The sequence below is a fragment of the Cataglyphis hispanica genome, chromosome 3 (assembly GCF_021464435.1).
Source record: "Cataglyphis hispanica isolate Lineage 1 chromosome 3, ULB_Chis1_1.0, whole genome shotgun sequence".
Lineage (NCBI taxonomy): Eukaryota > Metazoa > Arthropoda > Insecta > Hymenoptera > Formicidae > Cataglyphis > Cataglyphis hispanica.
The window spans coordinates 8,726,943-8,749,690 of NC_065956.1; the positions used below are offsets into that span (position 1 = coordinate 8,726,943).

The 22,748-nt window shown below is 35.1% G+C and overlaps 4 protein-coding genes across 7 annotated transcripts in view; all 4 read left to right on the forward strand.

Annotated features, from left to right (window-relative positions):
• LOC126848246 (uncharacterized) overlaps positions 1–8,095 on the forward strand; it is a 362,696-nt gene extending 354,601 nt beyond the window's left edge. For all 3 annotated transcript variants that reach the window (XM_050589000.1, XM_050588999.1, XM_050589001.1), the window contains one exon: positions 480–8,095. In XM_050589000.1, coding sequence (XP_050444957.1) covers positions 480–1,132 — 653 coding nt within the window. In that variant the 3' untranslated portion in view covers positions 1,133–8,095. The remainder of the gene's footprint in view (positions 1–479) is intronic.
• Positions 8,096–12,809: 4,714 nt separating this feature from the next.
• LOC126848240 (zinc finger protein 558-like) lies at positions 12,810–17,204 on the forward strand. Of its 2 annotated transcripts, none has more exons than XM_050588980.1 (5): positions 12,810–13,438; positions 13,532–13,675; positions 13,937–14,026; positions 14,112–14,176; positions 15,914–17,204. In XM_050588980.1, exons 1-5 carry the CDS (start codon positions 13,109–13,111, stop codon positions 17,202–17,204), a joined length of 1,920 nt encoding a protein of 639 aa, XP_050444937.1. In that variant the 5' UTR covers positions 12,810–13,108. The 2 variants fall into 2 exon arrangements, with proteins under 2 accessions (XP_050444937.1, XP_050444938.1); XM_050588981.1 differs by lacking the exon at positions 15,914–17,204 and adding an exon at positions 14,739–15,906.
• A 48-nt stretch (positions 17,205–17,252) lies between these two features.
• On the forward strand, positions 17,253–21,688 carry LOC126848254 (zinc finger protein 235-like). Its single transcript, XM_050589012.1, has 2 exons — positions 17,253–19,447; positions 20,106–21,688. The coding sequence occupies exon 1, from the start codon at positions 17,253–17,255 to the stop codon at positions 18,162–18,164; it is 912 nt and encodes a 303-aa protein (XP_050444969.1). The 3' UTR covers positions 18,165–19,447; positions 20,106–21,688.
• On the forward strand, positions 20,326–21,141 carry LOC126859420 (gastrula zinc finger protein XlCGF7.1-like). The gene has a single exon (XM_050610700.1). It carries the CDS (start codon positions 20,326–20,328, stop codon positions 21,139–21,141), a length of 816 nt encoding a protein of 271 aa, XP_050466657.1.
• Positions 21,689–22,748: the final 1,060 nt, after the last annotated feature.

Sequence of the window (22,748 nt, forward strand, 5' to 3'; positions counted from 1 at the left end):
GATATTTTCTCTTCCTCATGTAAATGTTTATTGTTATTGACCGATGACATATAGAGACTCTCAGACACTTATCCTCAGTTTCCTTTTTTTTGTATTTTTTAGACTTTGAGACCTCTATTTCTACTTACTCTTTGTTGTTTGCTGTTTTATTGTTTATATTTATTTGCTGTATCATTTTTATATGAATATTTTATAACACAATTTATGTATAAATTTTGTATCCTTATTTCTTCATAAAATCGAATCAAATTATTGATAAAATTATACTGAAACTTTCTGTATCAATTCTTCTGGCTATTTTTGTTTTCCTATTTTAACTTTTGAATATCTTGACTATTTTGAGTTTTTATTTTGATTTTTCCCTCTACTACCTAATTTTGGAGTAATTTTGCGACTTTGTCACGTTCAAAAAAATGATATATGTATATAACTACTAAATGCATTTGCAAACTGTGACTGATTCGAGTCTCTGCTTCCAGGTGTGGCCGGGGCCCGAACAGGCAACAACATCACCCAACGTCAACAATCCGTCCCGTCGGTGGCGCACAGGTTACCATATTTTGTGCCGCCTTTGCCGGCTGCACAGGCCCCACGGCTCGAGGAGAATCCGTACGAGAGTGTGCCGGTGCTGGGGCCGTTGCATCGCTATTCTAGCCAAAACAGGAGTAACAAGGAGCGCTCGTCCCGCAGTATCAAATCGTCCGGTAGCGACAAATACAAGTACCTATCGTCGTCGCAGCAACAGCAGCAACAGTACGGCAGCGATTATTATGGCCTGCAGAGTCAATCCGATGTCACGACGCCACTCTACACGCAGGTGAGCGGCGAGTACTCGGACACGTACTCGCAGCCGACCGATCGGCTCTTCGGCGACGACAAATACAGCCAGCCAGTGTATTATACCACTAACTCGACCAGGGATGCGGCATGCGATCAGGTGACCACTACTGGCAGACTATACCAGGGCCAACCTGACAGCAGCTTTGGCAGCGACAGTGGTTACAGCCATCATACTTCCGGCACCACCGGCACCAGCGGTACTCGCGGAAGTAACTCCCGGACGAATCATCGCAGGGACAAACATCGAAACTCCCATCACTCGCATCACTCCGCGGACTACATCATGTCCTAATGGAGGACTGACCGTGTTCTTCTCGAAATATACTCTCGTTAAGAAAGAGAGAGAGAGAGAGAGAGAGAGAGAGAGAGAGAGAGAGATGATGATGATGAAAGAGTATTCGTTTTTTGTCACCGGCCACGATGAATTGAGCATATTCATTAATGGAGAGAGCGGCTGACACCGATTCGGCTGTGCTAAACTGCTGTATTTTGATACTTCGACGTCCACGGTTAAGAGTCAATAAGGATATGGTTGCTACGGCTGCTTGAGTCGTGACGATCGTGACATACAGATTTGATTCGATCATCGAAGCGACGAGGAAATTCGCGAGCAAGTGACGAGATTAGGACGAGAAAAACGCAGTGATCTCTTAGTGATTTATACATCTAGCCGATACTATTGCAAGACTATCTAATAAATTTATTTGTAATCAAATGAGACTCAGGCTGGTACCAAAGGACATTAACAATTACTTGTATCTTTTTAGTCTAATCGTTTGTAATTTATACGTAGAGAGAAAGAATGCGTTAATCGGAACGAGTCGATCTCGTCCTCGTCGTCGCCCGCAAATTGTGCGACTACCAATCGCAAAGAATCCCGGAGAAATACCGAAGTTATTTTAGACAAACAGTCCTATTATGGCTCTTTCAAGCAATCCACAAACAATTTTGCAAATAAAAAAAATGCTCGAAACATCCGCACGCCAAGTATTCAAACGTAACATTAATTTTCAAAATAAATGACATTTAAAATAGTATGTATAAGCTGAAATAGGATTAATAAATGATAGTAAAATAGTACTGCCCAAAAATCAGCAAATCCGATAAGATGCATTTCAAGGAAATGAATTTATAATTTAAATTTTATTTTAATTATATTTTAAAACTATACTTTAAATTAAAAACCTATGAAAGGAAAAACAATTTTATTTTTTTAACTTTTTGTTATGTAACATTTTTATAGAAAATTCACTTATTATTATATTTCTAGGCTAAATACAAGATTATTTAATCTGAATTGCACATATTACGGATCAAGCTGGTGTCGATCATGGATGCTTCGTGGTCAAATTAACCGATCCACTGCCAATCCTATCCTAAACGACCGGGCCTGTTCACCCGGCCGACAAGTTTCGTACAAACTTTGATACGACGAAACCTATAATTAGATTTTCGAGACCCCCGAGCGGATCCGATCGCATGCACGGCAGGCGACATTAGACGATACTATGCGATCATGCCGCGTTTCTAGTCCAATAATAATCATTCTTCGTACCAACTTAGAAAGCTTTGTCTATACGACATCTATACACACATGCCAATAAAATTCTCGAAATATAATAATAAATGCACGCACGCGATAGAATAAGCCGAGTCCTTGGACCATACTGTAATTCTTGAGGAAAGAAATAACGATTTGCACGTTGGAATCTGATAAATCAATTAGATTACGACACATGCATTACGCTCTTTATTATTTTCGTGCGAGAAAATAGATGTTGAATTTAAAGAACAAAATTTAGTTTCGATAATGTACACTCAATGTATTATGAATACATATTATATAATATGGAAATATTCTAAATTCAGTACTTAATGCTTTGTACTTAAATAAACAGTTTAATATTTTATGTGGTCTATCAGAATAGAGATAATTTAAAAATAATAAATATATTCTTTTTTCAAATTTCAAATCAAAGTCTGTATTATTAGTGATCTATCCGGTCAAAACTAATAATAATAAATCCATTCAATCTTCATATTTTTAAATGGAAAATCCTCTTTTCTAGAAAAATATCATATAATCTATAGAGTAATAGATCAATGCGTGAATATTTATAAAATACAATTCCTAAACGGATCTCATTTAGACTCCAACGTGCATGAATGATGTCGGAGACCATAGTTGCCACACGCATGACTAGCACATGACTAGTACATCATTACACTAAGCATATATTCGCGCAGCCAGAAATTTTAAGCGCCGCGCGCGAGCTTTTTATTTTTGTAATTACTAAAAGCATTGCGGAAACGTAGTACCGTATAGCTCGATGGATAAAGAGACAGAGAGAGAGAGTAGAAAGCATTGTGGAGAAATTTTCTTTCTGAAAAAGTGAAGATGCTCTTTCTCCCGAAATGGCTTCTCGATGAAGCTGGATTCCTGTATACATCTCATATTGTCTGTTTTGATATCGAAAACCACTGACGACCATAAAAATTCTCTTTTCGCAGTTCAGCACAACTCTGTCTCGGAACGCGAATCGCTTTCTAGTGGAAGCAACTGCCACTATACTTCGTTGACGAAGTCAGTATTGTTGTCGTTAATAACGTAACGGAAGCCACGCATCATGGAAAATTCATGAACTAAAATCATGGCACGCTCGCAACCCCACTCTACTCCAAATCACCATTTTGGCGAATGCCGGCTATATTGCGGACAAAGGGCCGCGTGCGAATGGCGCAAATTATTCGCGTGCATTATTAAGCATACCATTATCGCGATCGGTTGCATTATTATGTATACGAGCGTCGATATCAACGATCTTCGATCGGTAGTCGCACGGATTCGCGCAATGCTTTGATTGTGCAAGCCGGCGTTAACGTGTTCCTCAGTACTGTTACTTTGTCCCGCTGTAGAAAAAATGTCATAATTGGTTATATATGTATAATCATGTAATGTATATATGTAATGTATAATGTAATTGGTTATATATGTATAATCATTCTTAATATATAATTATTTTTGATATATAATTATTTTTTACAACATTGGACCATTATATTACATGAATTTTTATTATAATTTTGTGTAACGTAGCTTTAGATTTTAGATTTGTTACACATTATAACATAATTTTATGCAAATATATAATAAAATATCTAATAAATTATGGTGCACTAAACTAGTCGACATTAGAGATTAAAAAAAATCTTAAAAAAATATTATATAAAATGTAGAGATATTGATAGTTTTTATACAACGAAACAAAGTGACAGAAGCCAGAGGTGCAAAATTATTCGAATTTTCGGAATATAGCAAATTATAGAGCAAGACGATGCAAGAGAGTGAGAGAAAAAAATGTTCGAAAAATGTACAGGCGCACGTTAGTACACCGTATAAATATCGCTATCACTTTATACATACCGCACTTGTAAGAAAGTAAACGGCGAGCCATGTAAATAGAGAGAGCCGGGAGGAAAAGTTCCACCCATGTAGTATAGTTGTACTATAACGATATCGTTACCGACATCTTTTCCCGTGCGTTGTGCGTGCAAGAACGAGAGAGAACAGAAATAAAATTTAATATATACACAAAAAATTATATATAGAGAGAAAGACAGAGAGAAACATGAAAAAAGAAACTATAAAAAATACGATAAAAATATAATTTTTAAATTATTTGTAACGGCAGGCGCGCGCGTCGCAATCACGGCAAACGCTAAAGTCAAGAAAAGGATGAGAATTCATTATATCTTTTCCCCTTTTCAGAGCGAGAGGATCGAAGAACGAGTTGAGCAGGACAAAGATGAGAAGAAAATCCCTTGCGGAAGTTCTCTCGCGAGCCTTTCTCTCGCTCCTCGAAATAGTGCACGCTCTCTTTTTAGACGCGCCTAGACGCGAATACCTCAACACAAAGAAATAATCACTCTGTTGTAAATATAATTTTATATATAGGAGCGCCGGGAGAAATAAGGGTAGTTTGCGCGATCGACACAGCGGGGCCGGTCCAAGACATTACAACTACGAAACTCAAAATAATACTATCAAAAAAAGGATAGACTTATAAATGTCATTCGACGAAGGCAATTCCTACTTAATCTCATTATAAAATTAAATAAACACGATTCAATCTTGAAAAAATGTTAAGAAAACAATTGCATTGCATCAAACCATGTAACTCGTTAAAATCTTCATGATACAAATTAAAATTTCTAGTATTTTTATTAATTATTCATCAATAATTTGATCACAAATATGTACTTAATAAAATCAAAATTATTTTCCGCAAAAAAATTATATATAAAATATTTTGATTAGAATGTCCGGCCCCGTGGTGCAATCCCCAAAAATAATATCCCGTTAATGCTAATAATAATTCACTCGTGTGAATCGAAATCAAGCGAGGCAACAATCGCCTATGTTTTTATATGAGAAAATCGATTTGCGCGAGTTTATATTGCACGACAAAGAAATTTGTTAATCGCGCAACATTACCAGTAAAGTTACGCCAATGTGACGCTCTGGAAAGTCATGCTGTCGATTATTCTCTTAAATTCTAAATATAGCAATAATGTAGAATTCTCGCTCCTTTAAATCAATTTTTATCATTATATCATACGTTTGACTGAATTGCGCAAGTATCTACGCCTTATCTTCATTAGTCTAAGGATTATCAGTTTATCCCTAATTATTTTCTTGCAGTGTTTCGCGCGTCTAATGCTTTTAACAAATTACAGAAAATTTTATAGACAAATTAAATTAATCAAGAAGGCATGAAATAGTTGAATAATTCCATACTGATTTAATTAAATAAAAAACGTTATTTCTTTCGTCGACTTTTTTGCGACAAGCTAAGAGTAGCTTATTAGTAAAATATTATTTAATTTTCTATTAATTGAGTAAAGACAATAACGAATCGTACTAAAGCGACTTCGTAAATTGCATTCAAGTTCATTCGGACTCCTTTGAATATGTTACATTATTCTCACGTGCTCCAGGAGCGAAATTTCTGATTGACTAATTAGCTGAAATTAAGCTAAGGCAGCTCTCATTGTTCCTCAGGAAATATATTCTAGCCGAATAAAATAAAATTATAATTGCGGGAGCATGACTGGCTAGAGTGCAAAAGCGAAGAGGAAAGAATGAATATGTACAGTGTGTACTTATCATGACGAGAGCCATCAAAAAGAAACACTGCATATAATCAAAGAATACGCATAATGCGAAAATGTAAGGCGATACGCAGATCGAGAAAGATTAGAAAGGAAATCGTAGAACGAGAGAGAGAAATAGAATTGAGGAAACGATAGGCAAAATTATATGCTTTCGTATTTTATTGCGTCCATGTTAATTGAATGATTCGCACTGTTGTTTTATTTTATTTCTTGTGCATAGCTTGTATGATACGTATGCTGAAAGTTTAAGTTATTATTGTTTTTATTTAAGCGAACGGAGAAGTCTTAATCGAACATGGATCTTTGTTACAAAGACCATGATTAATTGTTGCATATCGAGTGTAGTGAGCGAGTGAATGAAATTCGCGCGAGATGGACCATGAATGATCCAAAAGTATATTGTGTTGTGTGAAAAAAATAAGCTAAATATAGATTTTTCATATATTTATTCATTTGATTTGCACATACTTGCAAAATGTTCAATGAAAAATATCTCAAATTGAGATTCTTGAAATAATATTCGCTCAAAATTGATCGAAAGATAAAGTCTTATCCATTTATACGAAACCTAATTCGTATTCATTCAATGTCAAAAACGTTACATGAAAATGTGAACAATGTATAATTTATTTGAACATTTAATACGACATAAAATTAAATATACTTTATTTAATTTTGTATATAAATTTGTACGAACTGTTGGATCATGTATGGATCATTAGTGCTCAGTAATATTTCATTTTTGTATAATCGTTGTCTTTCGTTCACCATCTCGACACTTTTTATTGTTTCCCCGTACTACGTGCGTGAGAATAGCGAGCTCTTGCAGAGCAAAAACGCTAGTGAAAGAGAATTGAAGAGAGAAGAAAAAGAGAAAAGAAAAAAAGATAAATAAAAAAGATGATGTACGAACGAAAGTTAGAGGTAGAGAGAACGTTTTCTTATACCTTTCAAACGCGTATATGAGTCGCGAAATTATTATTATTATTATTATTTATTGTTGCGTTCCAAGGGGATGAGAGGCACACTTTCCGCCACAGCCCCTTCTCAGCAGTCCCATACTTCCGCTATTTCTTAGCGGCGGTTTTAGCGCTATAGGCAGAACAGAGGACACAATAACATAGGCACTAGAATATCTCCTAGAGAGGAGATAACAAGTAGCATCTCTTGAAAGTTAGCTCGCACGGGCGTTTCGCTCTTCCGTTGCGCCGAAGATGTTCAAAATTGATGCTTTAAATTATCTTTTAAACGCACATTTAACATTAACCACGGCTGCCCGAATTCTATCTCGCGTTGTGATCTTTCTTGTATCGAGCCTTCACTTTGAAAAAATAAAACTTGCAAAGTCATACAATTACATTAAGCGCTAAATATGGCTATGAAAAAAGCCTTTCGTCCCTATTCTTACCGTAGATTCGCAAGCGCGTAATAGTGCTAAATGTGATTGTTTAATTCTCTTGTAGATATATTGAATGTCATCTTCATTAAATCAATGAAAACCAAACTCATTATTGATTACACAATCACAGACCGACTGATATTACAAATTGAAAATTATCCTTGCAGCATTGAAAGCGTTAAATGTGCGATTTGCAAATGCGAGCATTTTATCTCCCGTTTTGCTCCCATGCAGATTAAGTAAATGTTTGCTAATCCGATCTAACTTTATCAACGATTCAATTAGAATCACTAGTCGAGGGTTAGCGTGAGCGACTTGATCAACGCGAGATCCTATCGGTGAAATTTGCTCGAATTACAGTTACTTAATCTATATTGATGTGCAAATACTACTGAGCGTCCCAAGTTCACTATCGTGATGGATCGAAGGTCGATCGACTACGAGGAAGATCGGCCAGAATCGGCGTCGACGGAAAAGCGGAGCATCAGCTCGCAGAACAGGGTAACTAGTTCTAACATCTATCTCTTACGTCTCAGCTAAGGAACAAGAAAAAGCTCTGTCACACTCGTTCACGGTATCACAACACCGAGGCCTGGCATTGTTAATCACGAAATGTCGGCCGAGACGGCAATCTCGAGACACTATCACACACCTTCGTACTAATAAACGATTTACTATTCGATTTCACTGCGACGTCTATCATTATTTTCACCTGATCATGCTGCGACGAGTTCGTGAAGAGTGCATCGTCTAAGTCTAAGGAATTCAGAAAATTTATTTCTTATTTATTTCAACTATAAATATTTTTTTTTTATTTAACAAGTAAAAATTGCTTGGCACTCTGTCCCCCATTAAATTTATTTTTCGTGATATATATTGTTATTTAAAAAATGCTATTCTATCATTATTAATCATTATATGTATATTATTTTATTTTATACTTTAAAACAATTATAATTTTTCATATTATTTTTTCAAGTATTGAAGATATACGAGATCATACATTTCGTAAAATCGCAAAAAGCTCAGTAAAATGTACAGAAAAATATATTACTTTGTTTAAATTTAAAAAAAATAAGCATTAATTAAATAGAGATTAAATATAAAAAAAAATACAAGCAAGAATATCTCTTACAACATACATAATAATTATATTATGATTGTTTTTAAATTTTTTTATGCGCAAAAATATAAATTAATTAGACATTGGGATAAAAATTTATTTTTAAAATCTAATATTATTTTTATGCATTATCAATTAAATATTTGAATTACGATATAAATATTTATATGTACGTTTGAAAGCATGTTGCTGTTAAATTATAGTAAAAATCAATGAAATTAAAGCTTGGGGAAAGCAAGAAAAAAATATAAAACACATTTATTGTAGAAATATGAGAAAGCTGTAGCTGCAAATAAATAGACAAATAACTAGACAAACCAATGCTGAATTGGCAGAAAGTTTAAAAATGTATCAAGAAATGTTAGAAAAATGCTTAACAATTTATCTCCCATTGATATTTATATCTCTATATCAAGTTTAATAATATATTATAAAATCTCATCTCACAAAAATCATCAGAGAGCTCCTTGCCTTCCGATATATCCATATTTATTTACACATTATATTATACACGTATTGATATAAAAAGTGACTACTGGAGATAACAGATCGATTAATGTTCAAAGTAACAGATGATGATATATTACTCACAATATATCGGACGTCATCTCGTTAAGTTGCTCCTTTCTCAATATTTCCAGATCCTCCATGACACTCGTGCGCACACGATTAACTCGCGGAAACACAATCGCGCGTGTATTAATTATTGTTAAATACGACGATTTCGTGGCACTTTATACAGCACTCTTGATATTAATCGCACGTGACGCGTGTTTTATCATAATATGACGAAGAAATAACGCGAAAACTACGCGTCTTGCGAAGCTACGATCCGTGCGGCACGCGCGCTACTTCGCAAATTAGCGAGATGGACGAATCTCGTATGACGTCACGACGGCGGGAATTCGGAAAGCGCGCAGCCAATTTCGCGCCAATACATCGCACCTGTTGCTCCTAATCTATACTTTCGTGCATTTTTACATTTCGATTAGAAAAGTAATATACATTTGCGTTCTAATATATACAAAGCGATTATTATTTATGATATAGAATATAGATGAATTAATATACACGTATAAAAAAGATAAATATTCGCCGAATATTTATAAATATAAAATATATTGGAGAATATAACCGTTGCTTCCAATTGTGAACTATTCGCGTGAGAGATTTATAGATTTGATGTATAAATAGATATTTGGATCAATGAATCTCGCGAAATATGCATGTTTACAAGAGACTGCATTTAAAATGCATTTAAAATGCACTATTGTGAATTCTTAATTATGAATATACTTATTAATGAAACGCGTCGCGATGCTGTGCCGATCCGTTCCGTTTCCATCCCCGCAACCGTTTCAGCATAAGAAAATAAAGCTGCTAATTTCACATCGATGTAGCGACCAAATTCATTCGCATCCATTTGAAACTCATAAATCCAGAACGACATGTATCATTAATTAGAGTCCTATAGGACTCTAATATTAATAAGTCGCGATGAAATGATGATGTATCGATGCGAGATAAATTTGAAATCAAGTATCATTTAAAAAACGAATTATTGGTTGTAAATGTTATAAAAAAAAAAAAAAAAATTTCTCTTTTTTCTTTGATTTCCGTTTTATAAATGGATACATCATCTAAAATAGCAAATAGATTTCACACGCTTACGAGTCGTTCACATGAACTAATTAATTACAGACCAATTAATCGCAGGTAGTTATTATTCATGCAGCTCATGTGACTATCCAATAAACATATCCGTTTCAATAAAAAACAATCAGCATAAATCCGATAATATTCTTGCTGGCGCGCGCAGATTACTTATTACAAAATTGTTACCCTCGCCACGCGCGAACATACGATCATTTGTACGCGAATATCCGATATCAAATTTACGTGTTATCGCCCAATTGTGTGTGCCGCTGTAAACTCGTATAGGGCGGATGTGCCCGATTTAATCATGTAATTGCGAGAGCGCTCTTAAATCGCCGTCATTACATCGTGCGCGCGTCATTCGCAAACGCGTGCAAATATGAAATCCGATTGTTTGATCGGTCAATAAAACGCACATATACGCGGAATTGCGTGGCCCTCATCCTCTATATATCGTTAATAATTAAATACGACGATGAGGGGAATGTTGTTTTAATCCTCTCATTATATCCGCGAGAACAGTAATCACCATCGGTCGCGGTCATTCATTGCGAACCAAGTCAATTACGAGAGAGAGAGAGAGAGAGAGAGAGAGAGAGAGAGAGAAAGAGAGCATTATATCGAATTTTCGAACGGTGAAATAGAAACAATGATATTTCTAGCTGTATCGGCTTTTCAGGCGACAATGAATGCAAATCCAGTAAATCAAGAGAATAAAAAAATATTGGAAGGATGCACAGAGGGTTTAACGGATTTCAAATTAACGTTGCTCCGAATTACGGTATTAATGTCGCTATTGATCACATCTCAAGCTCAAACGGGCGCGCGCGCGAGTGCGTGCGTGTGTGTATGTGTGTGTATATGAGCGCGCATATAAACAATAATAAAATAGAGATTCTCGTAATATATTCAGCAAAATATTTTCAAATATACGTTATAGAGAAAGAAAAATGAGAAAGAGAAACATCCAGTGGGATATAATTTTCTCTTAAAATTAAAATTTATATATTTATTTGAAGTGAGAGAGATGTAACAAAAAAAGAAACAGATGCCCATTTGGACATCTTTTATCCTATAAGTTTATGAATAATTATAACTAATAGAAAAAAATATAAAGAATCTTTTTTATGTCATTTTTTTTCAAGGAGAATACTTTTATTGTTCTAGATTAATCTAGAAATTATACATATATTAGTTCACAATTTCAATTGTCTCAAATCATTCCGATTAATCAAAGATTACAATTGCAAGTGAAATTTTGTCAGAGAGAAAGGGACCTTTTTAAATTTGCGCGCTTATTCCCCTAAATTCGTATATAGTTCCCAGTTTAGGCAATCTTCCGAATTATCACATCCCATTCACGGGTAGGGGGCAATAACATTTGGGATGCGTTCCGTTTCACGCATAGATCGCCTGAAAATCTATAATTCACGTTACATATATTATAGATTTTCAAGCGATCTACGCGTGAAACGGAACGCAACCTTGGTCACACTTCGCCGTGCGTCTCTGCTGATTCTGATCTGGCGTCCCATGGCATCTTATGACACAGATTAATAGACAGATAGCCAAAGGCCCGCCGGCCTTTCCGTGCAACACATTTTGCCCCTTATTGACTCACTTTGCCCCTGGTTTGAGTCTGGGCTAAATTCTGTTGATTTTATCAAAAGACTTTGCCCCTGGTTCGAGTCCAGGCTAAATTCCATTGATTTTATCAACAGACTTTGCCCCTGGTTCGAGTCCAGGCTAATTCATCATGAAACCAATGAAATGTGAGAGAGACTTGCCTCTTATTGTCTCGCTCGCTCCTGAGACAATGATAAGAGTGAGCGAGACAATGACAAAAGTGAGCGAGAGGAAAATAGCAACGTGCAAAGAAGATTCGAGGATTAAGATCGAGCTTTTATGAATATTCCTCTTTCACTCACTCCTGTGATAGTCTCGCTCACTCTTAATGTCTTATTATCATCAGAAGCGAACGAGACAATAATAAGAGCAAGCGAAAAAAAGGACGGCAAAGGCTCGATATTCGTATCTTCTTTGGACGTTGCTATTTTCTTCTTGTTTGCTTCTATGATTGTCTCATTCCTATATTGTCTTACTCGCATTCATATATTCGTCTTGCTCACTCTCAATGCTCATCTCGTTCACTACAAGTTGTCTTTTGTGTAAAATAAACTTTAAAAAATATATATCTATTTTATGGAGCAGATTTTGTACGATAAATATTTCAAATCATGTTTTTTCTTCATAATTATATATTGCATAATTATATTATTTGTTTATTATGAATTAAATTATAAATAAAATAATTAATTAAAAAAGCAGTTTTGCAAACTTTTCTAAAACATAAAACTCATATTCCTTGTTGCTTTCTATTTACACGTGGATATTGAAGAAAGACAGAAATTTTAATGTAAATAATTTTTAATGTTTTTGATTAAATGGAAAGCATTACTATCGTATTAATAACGATGCGACTTTTGAAAATTTGTTACCATTGTGTTAACGATGCGACTTTACCTTGGGAACGTAATTGCTGCCTTGGCCACTACTACGCTATGGCGCTGAAACGATATGAAATATACTGATCTCAATGAAAAATACTGGTCTCGCCTTCATCCGGGCCTTTGGCTATCTACTAATCTATGCTTATGATGCCTAATAAGCTGAAAGACCGATTCCTTGGAAAACTGTCAACCGGTCGTGAATACGGATGAAACAATCAAAAAGAAGTATCGAACATCGTTCGGATATCAAGTGTTTTCTACTTTTTCATCGACTATTTTGATATATTGGTCAACGCGCTATAGTCGCACAACAAACGAATTTCCAACGAATTTCCGACGAATTTACTCGATTGTCATATTGATCGCGTGCCGGACACGTGGTGTCCGGTCATCGTCTTCGTCGGCATGGAACCCAGGAATACGGCGATGCTGGAATCTTCCGGCGAGGATGCCATACTAATCGAGACTGTGAAAAGTATAGTGACGCAGCGGGAACGCAACGAGTCGGGGACTGAGGATGATTTCTTCCTGGTATCGCAGGACCAGGGCGAGCGATACTCCGGCGAGAATGTCGAGGAAACGACATCCCACAAGCACGAAACGAAGGAAGTCCTCACGTGGATACACCTCTGCAGGACATGCGCCAATACGTGCGATAATCTAATACCTATCTTTGAGGGCGAAGGAGCGGAGCACGACTTGTCTAATAAAATACTCAAATACTTACCAATACACGTGTGTACAATATTTAATCGTTAAATTTAACAATTTAAATATCGACGATCTCAGTGATGGTGTATTATTTATAATGTGCTATTTACTTCACAGATATCTGACAACGATACTCTGCCATTGCAACTGTGTCATAAATGTGCAGGCATATTGTTGGCTTGGCATGAATTAAGCGAGGGATGTCTAAGTGCAGAGAAGAAACTACTGAAGCTGCAGGAAACATTAGAAAATAAGCAACAGGTAAATAATATATTATTAAAGAAAGTGTGTATATAATTATAGTAATTTAGTGCACTTACTATAATCTAAAATGTAAGATAAAAGACAGGATAAAAGAAAATATAAAATAAAACAAATTTTTATTGTCTCCATGCTTCCTGACTATATATTTTTTTTATCATTTAAGATTTAATGTGAAATGCTTCTTTCTATCTTTCTTTCTCTATCTCATTTTTGACATCTTAGCAGTATATATTAATTATACATTCTTTGATTTTACAGGATTATCCTGCATCTTTAGCTAATTTTGAAGTTTCTACATTGGTTACAACAACAACTCCAACCATTGTGTCAAACACGACAAACTCACAAGTAAGTAATAAAACAGTATAATAAAATATTGTAAAAAATAATTTCTTTGTTTCTACTAAGATATTTAATTATCTTTTTATTGTAGCCTGATCAGCAAATTGACACAAAAAATGGGGCACATGACATAGAAGAAATTAATAAATCTAACAGGTAAAAATATCATATATTTTCATAATTTATCAGCTGTATATAAAAAAAAGCACAGAGTTTTTGCTCTCACTATCTGCTCGTTTATGTAAACCTAATTTTGCTTATAATCGCTATAACTATACTTTTAGTGGGGATAGATAAATAGAATAAATGAATATATATATATATATATATATATATATATATATATATATATATATATATACTATGCTATATACTATGCTTGTGAAATGTTTTCTATTTGTCTTACGAAAAGATGGAGATATAATCGATCTGACTGAATACACACAATTATAACGCGTTATAATTGATGACTCAATCAATCATTTGAAAAAAAAAGAGAAAAAAAACGATTTGCCGGCGTTGGGCATACCAAGAAAATTTTTACGGCAACCTAATGAAAGATTTTGAAAGCATAGAAAGAAAAAGGCAATGTATCGGAACGACCGAAGGTTGGCTTTAAAGATTATACTCAGAAAAACAAGCGCCGAAATATAACCAGCTCAAAACGGCAATCGTCCGCAAGTGCGAAACCTGGAGTCAAGTTTCGGCTATTTTGCAGGTCATGTGGCGTCCGGACACCGTTTAAAGTGTCCCCGGACATGCAGAATGCATTTTGGAAGCCATACAGGAAACGATGTCAATCGAGAATGCGCAACCTGAAAAAGCCTGAGAGTATGGCGACCGAGGACTGCGATCCGATTTGGGTTACTGTGACGGACACGGCGCATCAACCGCCCATCATGTCTGAGCAACTGGAGAACGATCCCTTGAGGTTGACTGCTGAGGTGAAGAAAGAGCATATCTCCACACAAAACTCTATAAAAGATTCCAATCGCGAAAATGAACCTCATCGGACAATTGCACGCGATAAGGAGAAAATCCCGATAGATCAAATCCTAGATGATGAATCGATACGTTCCCTTGATAACGAAATAGATAAGGATTTGTATAAAAACAGCAAAGCATCACATAAGGAGGAATCTTTTCTGTGTGCTGAATGTGGGAAGTGCTTTAGATTGAAGGATTCGTATTTACGTCACATGAGAATCCATAAGGATGAGCGACCATTCACTTGTCACGTATGCGGCAAGCAGTTTCGCGATTCCGGCGGTCTCACTAGGCATTTGAAGGACGTGCACGCAAAGTTGAAGAACTTTATGTGCGATCTGTGTAGCAAATCATTCGCATCCAAGGCCACACGAGAGGATCATCGGCGCACTCATACCGGCGAACGGCCATATGTCTGCGATTCATGCGGCAAGACCTTCAAGTCCAAAGCATCCCTTTATATCCACAGTAAACTTCATACTAATGAGTTTCCTCACGCGTGCTCGTACTGTAGTAAACGATTCCGTCGACGACAGGAGGTGTTGGCTCATATAACTACGCATACCGGCGAGAAGAATCATGTGTGCGACGTGTGCGCGAAGAAATTCCGAGTCAAATCCGAACTTGCGCGACACAAGCTGATTCATTCCGAGAGCAAGCCGTTTGTCTGCATCAAATGTGGTCTCGCTTTCCGACAAAAGCGCTATCTGAATAATCACATTAAGAGCCGGCACAATGAATCTCTGCGAGCTTCTTAACGATAAGGGATGTGCTTAGTGATAACAGCTTGTGTTGAACGCTATATCGCTCTCCCGCTTTCTCTTTGTCTTCTCTTTTTATATAAGAATGGTTTTTCATGCTTGAAAGGAAACCGATTCAAACCTGCCACCTTTGTTATTTTTCCAGGTGTGAGACAACGGCAACGAAGAAATCTTTCGTGATATGCCGCTCTCGTAGCGCTGCTCTATGGGCAAATAATATTACGATAAAATATGAAAAAAATCCGGCGAGAAGCACGTTGATTCCAGAGATTGCTAGAGAACCCTCAAAAAACGAAACACACAATTTACTGGATAATAGCAATCTTGTAAGATACAACGAAAAAGCAGATTCAAATACCTTAAAATATCAATCAATAGTCCTACCATCGACAAGTGAATCTGTAAAAAAGGGCTACACTTGTGATAACTGTCAACGTGTCTTCACACAAAAATATCATCTTATACGTCATGTGATGATTTGTAATGCAACCAACAAAGAAGATTCATCAGGAATTAAAATGATAAATGATAAGAGGAAAACAGATTATAATTTGATGAGTCAAAATAATTTCAATCATCTAATGGAAAACATCAAGAATAGAAATAATGATGAAGATCAAAATCGGGTTTCATCAACAAAATTTCCGAAAAAACGATCAGAAACTTACTCCTGCGAGTATTGCGAACATACTGCGAAAAAAAGAAAGCTATTAAACGCCCATATAAGGGAGATGCATCCTGAATTTATAAAAAGGAATCGAAAGTCATTTGTCGCTACAGAGACGGTACTACGTGCTAAAATGGAGCACAACGGTAAGATGTATTATCATTGTAGCGAATGTGGAAAAAATCTGAATTCACCATATACCTTCTACTGGCACTTACGCATTCACACGGGCGAGCGATTGTTCACTTGCCACTTATGCGGCAAGCGGTTTCGCGTAAATCAAGGCCTGGCCCGACATCTGAAAGAGACCCACGCCGGCATCAAGAAAATACCATGCGATCTATGCGGCCGTATGTTTTCGACGCGACGCAATGTCGAGGATCATAGACGCATCCATACTGGCGAGCGGCCATATGTTTGCAACGTATGCGGTAAAACGTTCAAGCAAAAGGCCTCCCTGTTTGTGCATAATCGAACGCACTCGGACGTGTTTCCGTTCAAATGCAGCTATTGCGGACAAACCTTTCGCACGCGACCGCCGTTGATGGTGCATATTACCAAACATACTGGTGAGAAGCCGCATGCCTGTGATATCTGCGGCCGTCGCTTTCGTATCAAGTACGAATTGAAGCGACACTGTCTGATTCATTCTGACGAGAAACCTTGGCGTTGTACCGATTGCAGTCTCTCATTTCGACAGAAACGTTACTTAGTTAATCATAAAAGACTCAATCATGAACCACCACGCTGCTCGGCCGCCGCGAAGTAATAGGCTAACTTTCTTTTCAGATGGACGTGTCGAGTATCGAATAAAAAGATGAGACGCATTGGAGACAATTCGCAAAAGGACTACGAACCCAAAACGGAAGGATTATTGATTAATGTCGGCAAAGTTCGTCCAACAATTTCTAAATATCAATCATTGATTCATTCGGATGATCTCAATAAAAGATTGGAATCGCGAAACGATCATTCAGCAGATTCCCATCTGGATAGCTCTGAAAAAAAGCAGAAATTTCGAAAGAACCACACGATAGATTCTCGAAACAATATGGGACGATGCGAACAGACATCGGAACATAAATATGCAGAATTAACTCGCTCGAAAATGACTGAGAACGAATGCATCTCTTACAAGTGTAAAGAATGTGGGAAAATTCTCTCGACCTCGTATAATCTGCTGATCCATTGCAATATTCACACAGGAGCACGACCTTACAACTGTTCTATTTGCGACAAGAGCTTCCGATCAGCATCCAACATGAACAGACATATACGTGATGTTCACAACGGTGTCAAGAATTTTGTTTGCGACGTGTGCGGCCGTCGTCTCGCCTCAAGGGCGTCGAGGGACGAGCACAGACGCACCCATACTGGCGAAAGACCTCACACGTGCGAGATTTGTGGAAAATCTTTCAAACAGAAGGCATCTCTACACGTGCATCGTCTCTATCATTCCCAAATTTTATCGCATCATTGCGATTTATGCGATCGCAGTTTCCGGAGGAAGCAAGAATTGGACAAGCATGTATCCTGGCATTTTGATCAAAAGCCCTATGCTTGCGATATTTGTGACGAGCGTTTCCGCAGCAAGAGTTGCGTTGTTCGTCATCAACGTACTCATATCGATCAACAGTCGCATATTTGCCCGATTTGTAATGCCGGATTCACTCAGGAACGCTATCTGAAAAAGCACTGCGAAAACTTTCACAAAGCTGTACACATATAAATATAAACAGAATGTTGTTTCTTTATGGATACGCTCTGAGAAAATATAAAACGATATATAAAGTGTTGACCGCTAAGCTCGTTGCCGCAGTATTCGTGAAGATTGTACACATGCTGTAACGTCGTTCTAGTCAAAGTGAAATGTTAATCGTAATATGAAATGAATTATCACGGTTTTTCATAATATAAATCTATGTGAATTCTTAATTAAGAAAAATTGAAAAACATTCAGTCGAATAAAATCCTAACGAATAAAGAAGAGGAAAAAAAGGAATCAGGAGCAAGAATCCCGAAGAAAGACAACTTTTACATATCACAAATGTATCTTTTGATGATAAATTTGAATTGAAATATTATATAAAGTGCCACTGATAGAACGCAAAGATGTCAGCAAATCAAGTAAGAAGCCGTATCGAATCTTTGGAAGAATCGTTTTTCTGCTACAAATGTAACCGATTCATCAAACAAACAGAGTTAGACTGTCATATTTTGATCGATCATAACAAAATAAATGTTTGCTTTTATTGTAATATAATCTGTCTCGATCGGAAAACACTTATAAAGTATCATGAAGAATGGCACAAAACAAGACACACAGACATTTGCCTTTTTTGTCCTGCAGCTTATAAGGGATTGATATGTCGCAGAAAAAAGCAAGGTAAAATTCAATATAAATGTGTGTACTGTCATAAAGTTTTCTATACATCGAAGAATCTGTATAATCATCTACGTATACACAAAAAGCCGTATAGTTGTTCTACCAGTATGGCGGAATTCAATACAAAACAATCGTTACGATGGCATCTTATCAACAAACATTTCGAAAAGCCATGCGACTGGTTGCCAAGCCTTGAAAATGTTAAACATTTTAAAAATTTAATTGTAACCCGATAAGAGCAAATAAGAAAAAAATATCTCGACTTCTCGAACTTATTTCTTTTTATGTCGATATGGTTCGGAAATGTTAGATGATTTATTCGGTTTATTGATTAATTTTTTGTATTATGGATTAAAGAGAATCTTGCATGTGTGTAAAGACAATTTAGAATGTATTGGTACTGGATATAATTTCGTCATTATTCTCGAGAAAATAATATCCTTTGGACTTTTTAACAATTATTGGACAAAAATAATTAAACAAAAAAAAGCTTTGACTAGATGCTATCAAGAAAGAAGTAGACGTGAAATGACAACAATATTCTGTAATTTTGAAAAGTTAACATCAAATTCTGCTGCAAAATTTATTAAATAATATCAGAAGAAGAAGATTGAACAAAACAAGTTGTAAGTATATTTCAGGAAATATATTTTCAAATTACCAGGGGAAGATACTGTCAGACAAGTGAATCGAAGACACTTCTACTTATATTTTAGAAGTTATAATTATCTTTGAAGTATATCCAGTATTGTTGTATATGCAACGAGTGAATTTCTATTGATATGGAATTGATATTGAATGATTACAATATAGTTGCTTATTCAAAACAGAAAAACAATGAATTTTTCTTATATTTTGCTTGTTTGATTATACATTACTTTCCTCTAGCAAATATAAAATTATAAATAAATTAATCTTTTATATATCATAAAATATTTTTTTCTTAGCTTAAAAATTAAAAAATCTCTTGTATAAATAATACTTTTATCGAATTATTTTTATATATAATATATATACACAAAATTTTATTATAAATATACAAATATATATAAATATTAATACAATTAATACAATAAAATAATAAATATTAATACAACTAATAGAGAGTAAACTGAATTAAATCTGTCAAAAATACAAAATTTTATTTCAGACAATATAATCTTATTTTACATTTGGTTTTTCATTTAATAAAAATTTTGGAATACTGGAAATTGCATTAATATAATGAAAATATGTAGTATAAATAATTATTCGATAACAAGCATATTATTTTTTATTTTTCAGATTAAAGAATCAAATTATGCACGAACGAACCGTCCATAGCTACTCTTGACAAAAGTACAAGATATTCGCCGGAAAACATAATAATAAAATTAATTCGATTCAAACTGAAGCATTCAATACGATCGATGAAGAGCCAAAGAATATTCCCTCTCTTACAAATAATATTGCTAATGATCAACCAATTAAATGTTTACCGTCTCAAATAAATATATTTTCCAAAATGCATTCGTCAAATAAATCAACAAGTGACAAGCAGAAAAATAAAAATACAAAAGATAAAGGTCCTGCTAGATTGACGCGCGCAAATGGTGCAAAGGAAACGAAAGACATTTCGATAGAACATAACGCCGAGATAAACGCTAATGCTTGTCTAGAAAAAAATACCAAACAATGTAAAACCGAAAGAATTTCATCCATCAATGATGCAGCAATGATTTGCAAGTTTTGTAATAAAAAGTTTTCTTCACGGAAAAGCCATTGGGCTCATGTACGCACGCATACGGGAGAGAAATCGTATACGTGCCATATTTGTGGTAAGCAATTTATCCAGGGCGGTAGTCTATATTATCATCTGAAGCACGTGCATGATGGCGTGAAGAACCACACTTGCGACATGTGCGGTCGGAGTTTTGCTATGAAGACAGCCATGGAGGATCATCGGCGCATCCATACCGGTGAACGCCCATACGTATGTCACACCTGTGGCAAGACATTTAAGACTAAAGCATCCCTTTATATACATAGTAAGATTCATACAGATGAATTCCCACATAAGTGCATCTATTGCGCCAAGAGATTTCGCTGGAAACAGCAGATGCTGGGTCACTTGACGGTGCACACGGGTGAAAAAAATCATACGTGCGAAATATGCGGCAAGGGTTTCGGCGTGAAGAACGACTTGACTAGGCATAAGCGTATCCACTCCGAGGAAAAGCCATATACGTGTCAGCAATGCGGCATCAGCTTTGGTCAGAAACGTTATCTCAAAAGTCACGAACGTTTAAGATTAGGAATGTGCGGGTATTCGCAAGAATAAAATCGAATCAAATCCGATTAATTTTAGTCTCACATTGGAATTGAATTTGAATAATTGCGAATTTAAATATTCTTGATCGAGAACTCATAAATTATCTTCTTATGAATTATTTCAAATGATTACATATCTTAAGATATGGATATATATATTTCCAAATAAGTGACTTTTGAAATATATTTCTATTCTAATATATAATAATATGACAGAAGATTCAATTACAACGACAATAATTTAAAATTTGAGCAGCACAGAATATAATATAAAGGCAAGATATATTTTTATCATAGAACATGAAATCGTTAAACATCATGTATAGCATCATTGAAAATTGACATTTTAGGATATTTTTTTAGGAAATACTAAAAATATATGTTTATTTATTTATATTAATACTAAATTTCTATTTGTAATTATACTTTATATTATAGAATAAATCACGCAAATCCATGACTTGTGATATTCCAAAACATATAGTGTAACTTATTTATTATCTATCTAGATTATAAGACAATAATAATAGTTATATTGTATAAAACATTCCAATATGCAAAAGTTTATAAATAACATAATTTATGTATGTATATATATTAAATGACTAGATATTCTAGTCAAATTGTATAAGTTGACTTTATTATTTGTTTTGTTCACTCGTAATGTTATTCCTCAGTGGTAATTTAATTTTTGCATTGTAAACAATTCAGCTTTCAAAAATAAAAAATTCAAAGATTAAATTTTATTGAAGATGAGAATCTGAAATATTTTTCACAATATTATCATCATTCCAATTAAATATTTGCAGTTTATTTAAACAATATTTGAATGATTAAAGGGTGCTTGTCTACAATTCAAAAACAAATTAATAATAAACTTTTAATATATATGTAGTAGAATCAGAATTGACGAAATTCGCATGAAAAATCAGTATACATTTGGAAAATTGAAACAATCTTGTACATGCACATAATAAATCAAAAATTATTTATGATCGAAATATTGCTTCACGACTTTGCGCACATATTTTAGATAAAAACATGCTGAAAAAAATTGATATATTCTAATATATTATGATGAACGTCTTTAATCACTGGCGCATTCCAGAGAGCATGTTGTGTCTGAAAAAACAATATAGAAATTTTCACAAGGTCATAGAGGCTTTTGTAAGATGAAAATGTAAAAGAAGAATTTATTTGTATTTCAAAGTATTTTAATACACAGTACACATGGAACGTATTAGTCAACATTTAAACTTAACGTTATTGACTCCGACAAATAAAATATCGATTATATATATAATATTGTTCTGATTGTGATTTGCAGTGCAGTTCTTAGTTAACATCTCGATTTTTTGCAATTTATATTATATTACAAGATTGTCTGAAATTATTATGATCTTCTAACAACATGCATGTACAATAGTATATGATTTATCAAGAGCCGGAAAGCACCTTATAGAACACAACAAACAAAAAGAAAAATTTTGTCGGAAAACTAATCGGCAATCATGATTGCAAAGGTGTTTTTGAGAAATAAATTCCGCATTGAAACGTCATAAAAATCGTCAAGCAAGCGAGATGGAACAAGGAGCAAGCTTCGAATCTTCAGACAAT